At 39.0% G+C, this 15,800-nt stretch overlaps 2 protein-coding genes across 4 annotated transcripts; one reads left to right on the top strand and one right to left on the bottom strand.

Annotated features, from left to right (window-relative positions):
• The first annotated feature begins 572 nt into the window (after positions 1 to 572).
• Positions 573 to 1,351, top strand: LOC110874039 (PHD finger protein ALFIN-LIKE 5). The gene is made up of 2 exons (XM_022122987.2): positions 573 to 809; positions 897 to 1,351. Exons 1-2 carry the CDS (start codon positions 703 to 705, stop codon positions 1,219 to 1,221), a joined length of 432 nt encoding a protein of 143 aa, XP_021978679.1. The 5' UTR covers positions 573 to 702; the 3' UTR covers positions 1,222 to 1,351.
• A 965-nt stretch (positions 1,352 to 2,316) lies between these two features.
• Positions 2,317 to 6,435, bottom strand: LOC110877029 (protein PLASTID MOVEMENT IMPAIRED 1-RELATED 1). 3 transcript variants are annotated; one of them, XM_022125186.2, is made up of 3 exons: positions 6,303 to 6,435; positions 4,113 to 6,107; positions 2,317 to 3,753 (listed from the first exon to the last, which is right to left on the bottom strand). In XM_022125186.2, the coding sequence occupies exons 2-3, from the start codon at positions 6,104 to 6,106 to the stop codon at positions 2,640 to 2,642; spliced, it is 3,108 nt and encodes a 1,035-aa protein (XP_021980878.1). In that variant the 5' UTR covers position 6,107; positions 6,303 to 6,435; the 3' UTR covers positions 2,317 to 2,639. The 3 variants fall into 3 exon arrangements, with proteins under 3 accessions (XP_021980878.1, XP_021980877.1, XP_021980876.1); XM_022125185.2 differs by having other exon boundaries at positions 4,113 to 6,116; positions 6,303 to 6,411; XM_022125184.2 differs by having other exon boundaries at positions 4,113 to 6,413.
• Positions 6,436 to 15,800: the final 9,365 nt, after the last annotated feature.

Raw genomic sequence — 15,800 nt, 5'->3', positions numbered from 1 at the left:
GAAATATGCACTGGTTGTCCCAATCTAGGAGTGGGATCTTGATCTATTCTTCACCTGTAAAACCCAATCGTCTTGATCTCTTGCATAATTTTAGCCGGATCCATGACAACATTTGAGACGATGACTTCATTGCGTTTTTTTCCATATAATCGAGCAAGCCAGGATAATGATGGAATGAATCACCTTTTTTTCTTAATAATAGAACATTGAGTAGAGTGATGAATACCGGAAAAAATCATCCACACGACACGCTAAGATACTTAGGATGAAACTTCGGTTTGATAACATTTGCCACACAATGATGGAAGTGTAACATGTAATAAAGATGTGTTCCAAAGATTCATCCTTTCTGTAAAGATATTTATTTATTTAAAAAAACCTTTGGTTAATAAATATTTTTTTTTTTTTAACAGAAAAAAGGATAAATTGGTTAATAAATATTTTATAACTAGTACCTGATTTATAAATTATAATTAGTTGATAAATACTTAAAGTAACTCCAAAAACTTTTTAACGACGAGTTTCAATTTATGCAACCGTTGGTCGAATCCCTCACATTGGGGTGGGGGCACTTGATTTCATTGGACAATGAGCGTATGTTTCTGGGGTTGTGTGGTTTTATTAAATTAAAAAAAAAGTTGATAGAAGAAGAAGAAGTAAAGGGGAATTGTTTGGGAGGTGGTTACTTAGGTTGATGACGGAATGCAAGAAAACGATTGGTTGTCTCTCGTTGCCGTCCACAGTGACGCATGGCTACTTTCTGTCGCTTTTTATTTCGGTGCCAGATTCCGTTTCGATAAAGCAGACAGGTAGGTTATTTTATTTTAGCTTCCATTCTTCTTTTCTTGGTTTTAGGCAATTCATTCGTATCGCTAGATTATTATGTTATGATGCAGGAAACGTCTTTTTAATATGATAAATGAACTCCCGACAATCTTCGAGGTTGTGAGTGGAAACGCCAGGAGACAGACCAAGGAAAGGTCATCTGTAACAAACCATAGCAACAACAAATCCAAATCAACCCATGGTGAAATTCATGACGATGAAGAGCATGGCGATACGTTGTGTGGGGAAAACTATGCTTCCGATGAATTTTGGATATGCTGTGACATGTGCGAAAGATGGTTTCATGGAGCATGTGTAAAGATTACGCCTGCGAAAGCCCAACATATCAAACACTATAAATGTCCTGCTTGTACCGCCAAAAGGCCACGACCTTGAATCTTGGTTACTTTTTTTGGTATCATGTTTTTACTAGAAAGATTCTTCGAGTTTTCGTTTGTTTGGACCTTGATGTAGAGTTTTCCCTTGCAGAAAGAAAGAAAGACTTGCTCTTTTCGCTTTAATCAAACTCCTTATGTAAATTGTGATTTCAGTCCTTGTGGTTTCACTTTTGTAACCATTTCAGTCCATTATTCTGTTAAGTACATGGACTGAAATGGTTACAAGGTTCCATTATTCTGTTAAGTACAGGGACTGAAATGGTTACAAGGTGGACCGAAATAGTTACGAAAGTGAAACCACAGGGACTGAAATCGCAATTTTTAAACTAATGGACTGAAATAGTGATTTTTGACAAACCACAGGGACGAAAACAGTAATTAACTCTTCTCTTTAATGTACCTTCGAGATTATATCGGTTTGGGATTTGGGTAAAACTATTTGGGTGTATCAACGGGTCCAAATGGGTCGTCTTGAATCACTATTATAAAACTTGCTAACTTAAATTGTGTTCAAGTGAGCGAGAACCACCCATCATCATTGCTGTCGCCACCAGCTACTGGTCGTCGTCGCCGCTACTCCCCCAGTCGCTGCTGCTACAACGATTGCTTCACGGTCTCCACATCCCCGTTGCCACCAGTGGCGGATCTTGACCTAAAACTCAGCATGGGCCGATGTTTTTTGAAGATAAAATCAGCCTGGACCGAACCAATACACATTTAAAAAAATTCTCGAAAACCTGAAATTTAACACTACTGGGCGAAAAAACAGCACGGGCCGAGGCCCGGTCCGGCCTCCTCTAAGCTCCTCCCCTGGTTGCCACATTACCACTGCGACCTCTGCTGCCATTACCACCACCTGACTTGGTTTCAAAATTACCACCACCTGACTTGGTTTCAAAATGACGCCTCCTCAAACGCATAAGGGAAGGCGATGCGTAGTAATACCTGAGGCGGTTGCATCGACACCTATATCGTTATGTAAGAGGGTGAATGCATACACAAACTACTACCAAGGAAGAAATTACAACAAAAAAATATGTCAACCAATTATTAAAGAAAATAAAAATCACAATTTAAGTTTAAACCACAAACATACGAAAATCATCTATAAATTACCAAACAAAAAGTAAATAATTTACAAAAGAAAAATCACATAATCACACCACTCCCTATAATTAGACTCCAAATCACTTATTTGTATACCAACCATTCAACCACTTATTCCCAGTTTTCCACTCTTTACAGTTTCAACCAGCTGGGTCGGGTCGGATTTGGTTTTAAACATTGGTTGGAAGTAACAAACCACTCGTTAACGAACAAACATTTTTTAAAAGACCATCCTATTAATGTCCAACTAACACAACCCATTGAAGTATTGAACAATGCTATCTAGAGTTTTCAATCTTTATCGCCATTTCATATAAAACCTGTACCGCTAAGTAACTTAACCGTTTCATTCGGGATAATAACATTCGGGTTCCTTACAGGTGGCTCCACCTTCCCTTTCCCCTTCCCCTTCCCCTTTGATGATATACTCCACAAACTACCACTAGATTTACCGTCAACTTTCGATTTCATTAGCGGATGTTTTGTGTTCTTCTTCCCCATTCCATTTGCAACCAACCATCGCGACCCCGACTGTTGCTGCTTCGCGTTTGAACCCCATATCCCCTTCTTATTTGGCGCGCGTTCGGGTTCGGTTTTCACACCCGCAACATGTACCTCCGTGATCTTGAACTTGGGAACCAACTCACTTTCTTCAACTTCAACACGAGCTTTCTTTTCTTCAACGGAAACTTTTTTTTCTTCGACTTTTACTTCATCGACCTCATCTTCTTCGGGTTTGTTATATAACGAATAAACAGAGGTGTAGATTTTTGGTTTTGGTGGAATGAAAACGCGTTCGACTTGAACAAGAGCGAGCATTGGAGTACCAACAGGCTCGAAGTTTCTTAACGGGTCACGAAGCTGAACCATTAACGCCACAGTAAAATTATTCCCTAAAAGACCGCCTTTCCGTGAACCTTTACCTCTTCTTGCGCGCATTAAATCGCTAGCATGATGAGCAGCGAGAATTCTCGAAGTTCTTTCACTGATTTCATCCCCATCGTCAATTTCGCCAGAATCCAATCTCATCCATTCATCAAGCGTAACAGATAAACCCATTATTCCATCAATATCATCACTGTTACCGTTACTGTTACCGTCACGGTTGTTTTTAACATCCAACAACTGCAAGCCTCCAGTTCCTTCCAAACCCAAAGACCCATCAAAATTTACTCTTTTGCCCTCAAGAGCCGAGATTTCACCAATAGATTGTGGGCTTATATTAGACGGTGCCTCCTTATCCGACATGCCAGACTGTATTCTTAAACCCTCGATTGATAAAGCTTCGATCTTGTTCATCGCCAACGGAGCAAGATCCTCAAGTGAAACATACTCTTGATCTGCCCCATCCGCTTCATATCGTTTCGACCCGTGACTCGTTGAAACGTGTTCAACCACTGGCTCCTCATGCAATGAATGTTGCCTGCAAAACATGCAAAACAAACGGTTTATGACAAGCATGTGTAAATCATAAACACAGTTAACTGGTGCAAGAAATATATAATGTTTTAAGGACCCGACCGGACGTCAAACCAGTCTTCTTACTAGTTCACTGGTCGGGGCCAATCGAACAGGATGATGCCATAAATATTATAAAAATAATGAATACGCTAAAACTGAAACTTTTTAACAAAAATCCAATTCAACCCCTAAAAGATGTCCGACCGCCGGTTTGACTCAAAAGCGGCCCGATAGGGTGAACCGGACCGTTCAGGTCCCCGATTCCCAGTCCGACCAGCCGGCCCAGTTTTCAAAACATTGGAAATATACATAATTACATACCCGTGTGGTGCCTCCAAAGACGGAGTGGATTCCCAAACGATTTGTTGCATGGTTTTTCCGGATATATCTTCTAACGGCATGAGTTTATTCGCTTGCATCGAAAGCTTTTCGATACCAACCGAAGCCAAACACTGTAATACATCCATTATTCCAGAACCCATTTCTGCAGGCACAACAACCGGACTAGAAACCTGCATAATCAAGTTCCCGCCACTTTTAGCGTTCTTGAAAATCTCGGGGTTCATGGACCGTAAGAACCCTCCATTACCAGTCTGGACAAACGAGCCTAGCCCTTCTCCAAGTGGAGGAAGAGACGGGTCAACTGGACCACTCGACCCGCTTGGCGTAGTACTTGATGGTGAACCCTGAAAAACATTCTTGTTAAGACCCCACTCACGCATCAAAGCCTCGGTCTCCATGTCCTCCAAGACCGATGCTTTTGTTTTGTTCAGTGGTTCTTCAGGTGTTGGTGTCAATATATCAACGTCAACATCACCATCATCATCATCGATATCGAAGTTGAATAAAGAAGAACCGTTAGCCATGGAATCCTTCTCGAATTGTCGTAGCAACCGCTCACGTGGAGAGTTTGGCTCGCTTTCAGAAGTCAAACTAACGGGACTGTGGTCTATCCCAAGAATGTCTAAGAAATCTTCTGCAACAGCCTCGGTAGCGTAATCCAACTCGAGTGATTTCCCTTTCTCGTTATAACCGACTTTAACCTTTTCTTCATATCGGAAACCTGATTTGTTTATATTTTCGTTTTCTTCTTGTGAATCCGATTCTTCTTTCAAGTCCACCGCATTATTCAACGCCAACTCCAATTCTTGCAACAGTAATTCTTTGTCACCAAATTCTTCGTTTTGACTTTCGAATTCTTTGACCGGCAAAGAATCAACGTCCAGATCCCGCTCAAAGGTTGAACTTTCTGAACCATCAAACGCTTTTTTTTCTTGTTTTACATTTTCGTTTGTGGGATACTCGATTCCCTGCTCCATGACAGAAAACGTTCTGATTATATTACTATCATCATGATCGGTAGAGTTTAAATCTTGATTTGAGGGTTTGGGTTGTTGTGTTTCATAGTCAACAGAGATGATTGACTTTTCCTCTTCTTCTTCGAGTTTCTTATACAACACACTAACTGATTCAGAAAGTCCCGACTTCGACACTGGCAAAATCTCATGAAGATCCCTTACATTTTCTACAGACCGAGAATTAGCAGGAAGACTTTCACCTCGCTTAATTTGACTTTGACTTTGACCAGACGTCTTTACAGGAGATTTGACCACACCGTCACCACTCCCGACTACCGAATACCCAAAACTAACATTCATACTCGCACCTTTCGCCTTTCCCGACAACCTATAACTAGTAGTCCACTTTCCGGAGCTTTTTTCGCTCTCTAACTCCTCCAACGTAAGCGGGAGCAATCTAGTAAGGTCAACCCTGTGTTTCCCTAAGTCAAGCTCCGGGTCAACAACCAACGAGGCGTAGAGTAAAAAGTGTTTGGCTTCATACTTAGCAGAGTGATGGGGCCCACTCCTGCTACCGTAAACGGAGCAAGTGTTGGTCAAAAGCAGCTCCTCAAACTGAGCTACACCTTGCGAAACCTTGGCGGGTCGAGTGGTGAACTCACCGTCTCGCCTCTTCCACTTGACGCAGAGTGCGAGATTCTCGAAACTCGGAGGAAGTTGTTCGATTGAATGAACTTGAAGTGAAAAACAGCAGTTGAATCGCTTGTTACGGATATGGTTAAAGGATTTGAATGTGTTCCAGCCCCAAAGTGATGACTTGTTGTCTTTGAGAAATCGTCGGTCATCTTTGGAGTTTGAGTTTGTTTGAGGCAGTTTTGATCTGGTTCTAGGGTTTGGTTTATGATCATGATGATGATGATACAAGGCTTTACTGAGGATGTTAATATCGTTTAATAATAAGTCATTGCTATTTGTAGAAGTGTCACCAGTTTTCTTGTTGAGCACGTTTCTGGACATCCTGACAACCCTAAACAGAAATTGGAATCTCAAAACGGAAATAACAGAGAGTTGGATTCAAGAAACGTAATTAAAAGTTGAAATTAGAGAGGATAAAAGTGGTAATTGAAGAAGAAAAGTAGATTGATTGTGGTTGAATGGAATGGATTAAGAAATAGAGTTTGGAGAGTAGGAAAGTGAAAGTTGAAAGACTTGCCTTGATGATGATGATGATGATGAAGAAGAAGAGGTGGAGAACGTAAACCCTAGATTAGATTAAATCCTTCCTTCCTTCCTTCCTTGATGATGATGATGAAACAGAGATCTCTTTAACATGATGGATGGATTGATGTCTGAAACGCACGCCATTGTTATTCGGTGCCCCCTCAGCATTTCGTATATTACAACCTGCCCCCTCAACAATATAATTACAAAAATGACAAAAATTGTAGTATTCGATAAAGAATACAATTATGATAATTATAAAATCATAGTATTCTAATGAGTTACATACCGTAATAACTAATAAGTTAATAGTTAACCAATGATTTGTGCAGTCCTCCTTGCATTCTTCATAGCAAATTGCTGGATAAACTCTTCATAGCAACTGTCTAGTATGATTAATATACAATTTCCATCGTTATTTGCAGATTACCACGATCTACCAATATAGGACAATACTCAAAAGTCAATTCAATACGATACGCCATACACAGATACGGGCAACATGGTTCTGATGTTAACAACAATTAACAGACTAACAGCTTAAATGTAACGCCCTGCGTTTCGAAAATTTTATCTTTTGCCAAGTCTCGTCCTTGTGATGCTTAATTTGAATCATGTTAGACTATGTGAAACTTTCTCTATGTGAAACTTTTATCCGATGAGATGCTTTGTGATACTTTATACATGAACAGTATGAATCTTGACTCTTGCGATACTAGACTCTTGTGATATTTTGAAACTTGACACTTGTTATGCTCGATACTTATTAAACGAGAAACTTTGATACTTGGGTAAACAAGAAACTTGATACTTATTGAACGAGAAACTTTGATTCTATATTGAACGAGAGACTTTGATACTTCAATAGCTTGAACACAACTTAAAACACGAAAACTTTTGTGTTATTTATAATATTACTATTATTGTTGTTGTTGTTGTTGTATACGTAACAAATTTACATTTTTAATTTGTTAAATAATAAATAATGTAAAACAAGTAATTTAATAAAACTTTATCCAAAAACATAAATCAATGAACCTAAGATACAAATTTGTATCGCTACGATGATAATGACAGTTAAGTTTCAATAGACCGGTGACACGGAACAAAAGCGATAAAAATGCTAGTAGATATTATTTAGCAAACATTTAGATAAAATGAATATAAGAAAAAGGTTCTTATAACATCAAAAGTTATTCTAAACTTTACAAATAAGTCTTTATTTATACGCTAGTCTACTAGCCTACACATTAACTTAAGTCAAATTAACCAATATATTAACTAGAGACATAATTGAAGAAATATTAAATTCTGTTAACATAAATATTAAACACCAATATAAAGGATAAATAAACTATTAAAACTTTTTAGAATATGATTATTTTGTTGAGTTATGGATATTTTTTCACCCCATTCCACCGATTCACAAACAGTCTTCTGTTCGAGTTATTCACCCTCCTTGCGTAACAATTTTAAGTAGCTCACACCATGTCTAGTTAGAACTATGTATAAACGGTTATTTCCGTTATCCTACTTAGACTATGGGTATGGGGCTTGGGTTGGCTGAAAACGCCCAAGTCATCACCCCGGGGGCTTGGGTTGGGGCGTGGCCCAAGGGGCGGCGGGGGTTTGAAGCCGGGCGTAGGGCGGGCTAGCGATCCTATGTGGCGGGCTCCTATTGTAACAACTGTCACTAAAATCCATAATTAGGATGGTAATTAGCTATTAAGAAAACCCTAATTGAGAAACCCAAGTAATTCTGCACTAACCCTAAAATTTCCAGAACAATCAGAATCAGGATCAGGGCCCCTAAAACTCAGGGGGGGCAAAACCCTAGTTACGATTATCCTCATAACTATCTGTCAAAATTGAATTTTAGGAAACGGTCGACTCATCCAGCCTACATGCACGAAGGGCTACCCTATGAAGTAGGGTGACCCCTCGCGTAGCGCGACGCCCATGGGGGTACCCCTCGCGCTACGCGACGGTGTCAAAATTCGGGTATAAATAGAGGAGTCTGGGACTTGAATTTGAGAGTTGAAACGACGAAAAAACTCACTGTATACGCTGAGTTATAGCAGAAATCGTTCACAACACACACAATTCACGAATCGCTGCCGCAATCAGGGTAATAACTCGATCGCTATTACGATTCAACGTCCGATCGATTATAACTATCCAACGATAGTCCAGGTGCTGCTCAATTGAGCTTGTACTTTGATTATTCGTCGTGATTTCGACTTGAATATTAGAGTGCTGTTCGAATTCGGACTATGCTCTGTTATTCGTTGTGAATCCGATTGAATTATCGAGTATTGCACTGATTAATCGTTGTGAAGGTTTAATCTCGTGAATTGACGTAATTGCTGTATTAGTTACTAACCTGTGTGTGTGCATTGTGTTAAACTAGGTGTAATCAGGATAATCAGTAGGCTTATATCTATTGCTCGTTAATCTGCAATGTGCGTCATTCCCCTTTTACAACTCTTTTCTCACAGTTTGTGAGTCATTCTTCTTTTTAAATTGTTTTCTCACAGTTTGTGAGTAAGTATTACAATACCTCAAATTATTTTCAAGGTTATAATTACAGGGATTAAGTCTTTGTAATCACCAAATTACAGCTGGTATGTGAGGTATTGTGCACATTACGATTATTATCACTCTATGTGAGTGAATATTACTCTATGTGGGTGATTATTACTCTGTGTGAGTTAACCGTCACTATTTGGGGCAACGGGACCCAATAGTGGTATGACCACAGTCACAGATCCGGTCGAGTGACAAATACCTATTCTTGATAATTGGTTGATAGAAACATTGTAATCGCTCTTAATACTGTAATTTATAACTAACAGGTCGTTTTAGAAAATGGAATGATTCACTCAGTATTTCCCCGCTGACAAAACCTTTTTCAAACATGTTTCAGGTGATCTGTGTGATCCAGGAAAAGTGCAGTAAAGCACTATCAAGCTCAGAGAAGTGGCTCAATGTAAATAAATGAATAAAACATGTTTTGGAAAATAAAGATTTCTGTGTGAAATTAACTTATTGTAAATTATGGGACTTATCCCTTAAACTTTGTGTAATATATTAAACGAGCATATTTTCCGGTGAAAAGATCCTGTTGTAAAAAGACTTCCGCTGTCGCATAAATTAAATACCACGGGTACCACACTGAAATCTGCATCGCGGGCCCCGACTCCGTCCAGGGTGGGTCGGGGGCCGCGACAGAAAGGTGGTATCAGAGCTAATAATTAAATTGAGCCACTGATCGAGCCACTGATTAAGCCTAAATTAAGTATTTTGTTCAAATGCTTAATTTTACTAGTTGTTATTCGGTGATTATATGTTGTATTAACTGATTATTTGTTAAGATACAGTATGGGTAAACAAAAGCTGTCTGCTATCTACCACAAACTAGATGTGGCATCTTCTTCTAGAAATCCAGTAAATTTAGAAGAAGGAATCTTTGTCCGCAAGGCAAATTATGAAAATCCTCTTTCCCCAGAGAAAAGGGATTCGATACTTAAAAAGAGTCAGGAGAAAAAGAAACCCCGAACCAAGAAAGTTAGGTTTAACCCAGAAGTCCAAGAGTTGGGTACTAGTGCACCTTGGGAAGATAAAATAGACGGGAAATGGGCAAATCTCTATATGCTAGCTACTGTAGCAGAAAATGCTAATCTCTAAATATCCGATAAGTTGGGTCTAGTAAGAGAAATCACAATCCCGTAAATAAATAAAATCCCAGTGTGTTTATTTCAGTTATTTCTGTACAAAAAGTAATATGCAATAAAACTTCAGTGTTTGTTTGTTAAACTTTGTTCCAAAGTTTTAACATTGCATTTTGCATATATGCTATGCAGCATGAATGAGATGTCGGAAGCATTCCAGAATCTCAACTTATATCCAGTGCCTATCGAAGTCTCTCACGACTTTACTGGTTACATTGCTGACATAGAAGAACCTGTGGAATTCCAAGCTCCACCGCTGGAAAAAGCCAAACCTAAAAAGAAGAGAAGATACGTAGGGTGGAGGAAAGTACGTCGTAGGAAACCTGCCACTAGGAAACTCCCTAAAATAGAAAATCCTGTGAGTGTGAGCAAGGGAAAGGAAATAGAAACTGGAGAAAGTTCAAAACCACCTGAAAAGGAAATAGGAATAGATCTGAAACAAAAGGGAATAGAGATTGGCGAAAGCTCTAAACAATCTGAGGAAATCACATTCCAGGACGAAATAGATCGCCTACTGGAAAATTGTGATGTTTTAGAGCCTATCAACGATAATCTCTTCTCTTACCCGGCTACAGTTCAATTCCCACTAAACCTAGGACCAGCTATTCCAGACCCACTAGTTCATACCAGACCATTAGGCCAAATGGAGGAATGGTGGACCAATGACTGGCAATTCCAAAACATAGTCAACAGTCCTTATAGTTTTCTTCCACAATTTGACCCAGAACCACTCCCAAATCCTCCCATGAGTAATGAAAACCTAGCTGAACTCCGTCAGTTCGGTGAAGAACTGATAGGTACAGGTAATAGGATCAGGGAAATGGGGGAGCATCTAACTTGGAAGTACGATGAGAGGGAGCATCGTTACTAGAACAGTCAGTTAAACCACAGAAAGCCATATTGTATGATAGTAACTTAAAATTCTGTAAAATGGGCAATAAAACTCTGTAAAATACGGTGTGTATGGATGCATATACAATATACCATAACAAAGTAAAAGTCGAGAAATCGACAATTTTGGTTATGCTTGTATGTTGTGATAATCTATGTGTTTATCTATGTGAATTTTGTCATTGATAAGTTAGACACTAATAATTTTTACCAATAAGCAGATGGAAAACGCTAATAATGAACCAATTAATGAAGTAAATCAATCTGAGCAAGAACAGGAAGATCAATATATAACTCGACAAGATATCGAGCACTTTATCGCCCAAGGGATAGCTCATGCTATTCCAGAAATTGTAGCTGCTGTTCAGAAACCTGCCGAACCACAATTAATCCCTAGTAAACGTATTCCAGAAGATAACGGCAGTAACAGCATAAATGGAGGCGGCAATCATGACGATCATGATCCGCAGCAGGCCCCACTCCCTAAAAGAATGAAAGCTGCAACGTCTGGTTGCACTTACAAAGAATTTCTTGCTTGCAAACCCGCTGAATTTGCAGGTAACGAAGGGGCAACTGCAACACTGCGTTGGTTAGAGAAAACCGAAGCAGTAATTGCAATAAGCAAATGTGCCGAAGGAGACCAGGTGATGTATGCATCAAATCTGTTCAAAGAAGGAGCACTCGAATGGTGGAACACGGTCCTCCAGGCAAAAGGAAGAAGGATAGCCTACGCCATAGGTTGGGAAGAATTTAAAAGTTTGGTACAAAGAAAATTCTGTCCCGAATACGAGAAGGAACAGATGGCAAACAAATTCCTTAGTCACCGTATGACAGGAGTAGATTGTCGGGGCTATACTTCGACATTCTTTGAATATGCAAGGGTAGTGCCATCACTGGCTTCGCCAGAACCGGTACTTATTTCTCGTTACATCTGGGGGTTAATTAGTGAAATCCGAAACATCGTTAAAGCTGCGAGACCTCGTACTATTGACGATGCTGTAGAATTAGCTAATACCCTAACAGATGAGTTGGTGCGCACAAGAGAAGAAGACCGGAAGAAGGAATTAGCTCAGAAGATTACCCAAGGATTTCGTGCGGGTAATACCAAGAAAAGAGGAACAGGGCAATCCTCATCACCTCCTTTCTGCAGAAATTGCAAAAAGAAGCATTATGGACAATGCAACATGGTTTGCAATTTTTGTAAAATGAAAGGGCATCGGGAAGAAGACTGCAGAAAGAAAACCAGAGTTTGTTATAATTGCAGAGAAAGGGGACACTTTCAATCTGAATGTCCTAAGTTAGCTAAACCTGTAGTTAACAAGCCAAACCCACGGAAGGAACAACCAAGAAAAATGCACGTGCATTCCAGCTAACCACTCAAGAGGCCGAACTCATTCCAGATGTGATAGCTGGTACGTTCCTGGTACATGACGTATTTGCAAAAGTATTATTTGACTCTGGTGCGAACCAAAGTTTTATTAATACTTCATTTTGTCAAGCTCTTAAGTTACCTTTAACCACTCTTAGGCAAATTTTCACAGTTGAAACCGCAGAAGGAAATTCTGTGAACATAGATAAAATCTGGCAAGGAGGAAAAGTAGAACTATTAGGCCATAAGTTTTCTGCAAATTTGTTACCAATGAATTTAGCTGGATTCGATGTAGTGTTAGGAATGGATTGGTTAATAGCCAACCATGCACGAATCTTATGTGACAAAAATGCAGTAGAAATCCAAACCCCTACAGGAGAAGTAATTTTAATTACTGGGGATAAACCTCGAAAGCCATTGAAATTCATATCAGTAATGAAATTGGCTAGTTATTCGAGAAAACAGGAAATGGTGTATATGATTTCCGCAATCATTAACACTAAAGATAAGGAACTCCAGGACATCCCCGTAGTCTCAGAATACCCAGACGTTTTTCCAGAAGAATTACCTGGATTACCACCTGATAGAGAAGTAGAATTTAGAATTCATTTAATTCCAAGTACTGCACCAATAGCCAAAGCACCATATAGATTAGCACCTACCGAAATGCTAGAATTGAAAAAGCAATTAGATGAATTATTAAGCAAAGGATTCATACAACCGAGTTCATCCCCTTGGGGTGCACCGGTACTGTTTGTGAAAAAGAAAGATGGATCGATGAGAATGTGTATCGATTATAGAGAATTAAATAAGGTTACAATTAAGAATCGATACCCACTACCTAGGATTGATGATCTTTTTGATCAATTGCAAGGAGCTAGGTATTTCTCAAAGATAGATTTAAGATCCGGATACCATCAGTTGAAAGTACAAGAAGAAGACATACCTAAAACTGCTTTCAGAACTAGGTATGGTCATTATGAGTTTACAGTCATGCCCTTTGGATTAACGAATGCCCCAGCAGCATTCATGGACATGATGAATCGAATCTGTAAACCATACTTGGATAAATTTGTGATCGTTTTCATCGACGATATACTTATTTATTCCAAAAGCCAAAAAGAACATTGTGAACACTTACATGCACTCTTAACTTTGTTAAGAAAAGAAAGGCTTTATGCCAAATTCTCAAAATGTGAATTTTGGCTACAAGAAGTACAATTCTTAGGTCATGTGGTAAATCATGAAGGTATCCATGTAGATCCTGCTAAAATAGAAGCAATTATGAAATGGAAAGTCCCACAAACAGCAATGGAGATAAGAAGTTTTCTAGGCTTAGCTGGATACTATAGACGATTTATCAAAGATTTTTCTAAGATAGCCGTACCATTAACTAAGTTAACCTGTAAAGCTGCTAAGTTTGAATGGGGACCTAGACAAGAAGAAGCCTTTAAGATTTTAAAGCATAGGTTGACGAATGCACCAATCTTAGCTTTACCTGAGGGAACAGAAGATTTTGAAGTATATTGTGATGCTTCAAAATTAGGCTATGGATGTGTGTTAATGCAACGCAAGAAGGTAATTGCGTATGCTTCTAGACAATTGAAAAAGCACGAAGAAAATTATACGACTCATGATCTAGAATTAGGAGCCATAATCTTTGCCCTTAAGATATGGAGACATTATCTGTATGGAAGTAAGTTTACTGTTTATACAGATCATAAAAGTTTAAGATATATATTTGGGCAAAAAGAGTTAAATATGAGACAAAGAAGATGGATGGAGATGCTAAGTGATTACGACTGTGATATCCAATATCACGAAGGAAAGGCAAATGTAGTTGCAGATGCCTTAAGTCGTAAATACCATGAGAAACAGAAACGAGTCCGTGCCCTGAGGATAAATCTACAAGTAGATTTAATGGCACAAATTAAAGAAGTTCAGAAAACAGCAATCCAAGACGATGCTGAAGGAATGAAAGGTTACCTAAAAGAATTAGAACAAGGAAATGATGGAATTTGGAAATTCCAAAAGAAACGAATTTGGGTACCTAAGCAAGGAGAGTTAAGAAATAAGATTTTAGAAGAAGCTCATAAATCTAGGTATACCATGCACCCAGGAAACAATAAGATGTACCAAGATTTAAGGAATAATTTCTGGTGGATAGGAATGAAAAAGGATATAGCCGAATACGTATCCAAGTGCTTAACTTGTTCACAAGTTAAAGCTGAACACCAGAAACCTTCAGGACTACTACAACAGTTAGAAATGCCTGTATGGAAATGGGAACTCATAACAATGGACTTTGTTACAAAGTTACCCAAAACCAAAAGAGGTAATGATGCGATTTGGGTAATCGTGGACCGATTAACCAAGTCAGCTCATTTCCTACCAATGAAAGAAACCTTTAGCATGGAAAGGTTAGCACAACTGTACGTGGACGAGGTAGTATCCCTACATGGAGTCCCACTCTCCATTGTATCGGATAGAGATAGTCGTTTTACATCTCATTTCTGGACAAGTTTTCAGAAAGCAATGGGAACTCGACTAAATCTAAGTACTGCTTATCATCCACAAACAGACGGACAGAGTGAAAGGACAATACAAACGCTAGAAGACATGCTCCGAGCATGTGTAATTGACTTTGGTGGTAATTGGGATAGCCATTTGCCATTAATTGAATTCTCCTATAACAATAGTTATCATTCAAGTATCGAAGCTGCACCATTCGAAGCACTGTATGGACGTAAGTGCAGAACTCCAGTATGTTGGGCAGAAATCGGAGAAAGTCAATTATCAGGTCCTGAGATTGTACAAGAAACTACTGACAAGATAACTCAGATCAAGGAAAGACTGAAAACAGCCAGAGATCGTCAGAAAAGCTATGCAGACAATCGTCGCAAGCCGCTTGAATTCCAAGTAGGAGATAAAGTACTTTTAAAAGTTTCTCCTTGGAAAGGAGTAGTACGATTCGGTAAGAAAGGAAAGTTGAGTCCCAGATATGTAGGACCATTTCCAATAAGCCAACGAATAGGACCAGTTGCTTATCGTTTACAGCTACCAGAAGAATTATCTGGAGTACATGATGTATTTCATGTATCCAATCTCAAGAAATGCCTATCAGATGAGTCCCTGATAGTACCTCTTCAAGATGTAGAGGTAAACGAAAAGTTGAAGTTTATAGAGAAACCACTACAGATCGAAGATAGAAAAGTCAAGTTTCTCAAACACAAACGACTGGTGTTGGTCAAAGTCAAATGGAATTCAAGGCGAGGACCAGAATACACTTGGGAGCTGGAATCAGAAATGAAACGCAAATATCCTCATTTATTTCAATAAATCTCGAGGACGAGATTTTTCTTAAGGTGGGGAGGATGTAACAACTGTCACTAAAATCCATAATTAGGATGGTAATTAGCTATTAAGAAAACCCTAATTGAGAAACCCAAGTAATTCTGCACTAACCCTAAAATTTCCAGAACAATCAGAATCAGGATCA

Source organism: Helianthus annuus, chromosome 9, assembly GCF_002127325.2.
Source record: "Helianthus annuus cultivar XRQ/B chromosome 9, HanXRQr2.0-SUNRISE, whole genome shotgun sequence".
Taxonomy (NCBI): Eukaryota; Viridiplantae; Streptophyta; class Magnoliopsida; order Asterales; family Asteraceae; genus Helianthus; species Helianthus annuus.
Note: the sequence above shows the minus strand (reverse complement) of the source record. Positions and strands in the feature narration are given on the sequence as shown.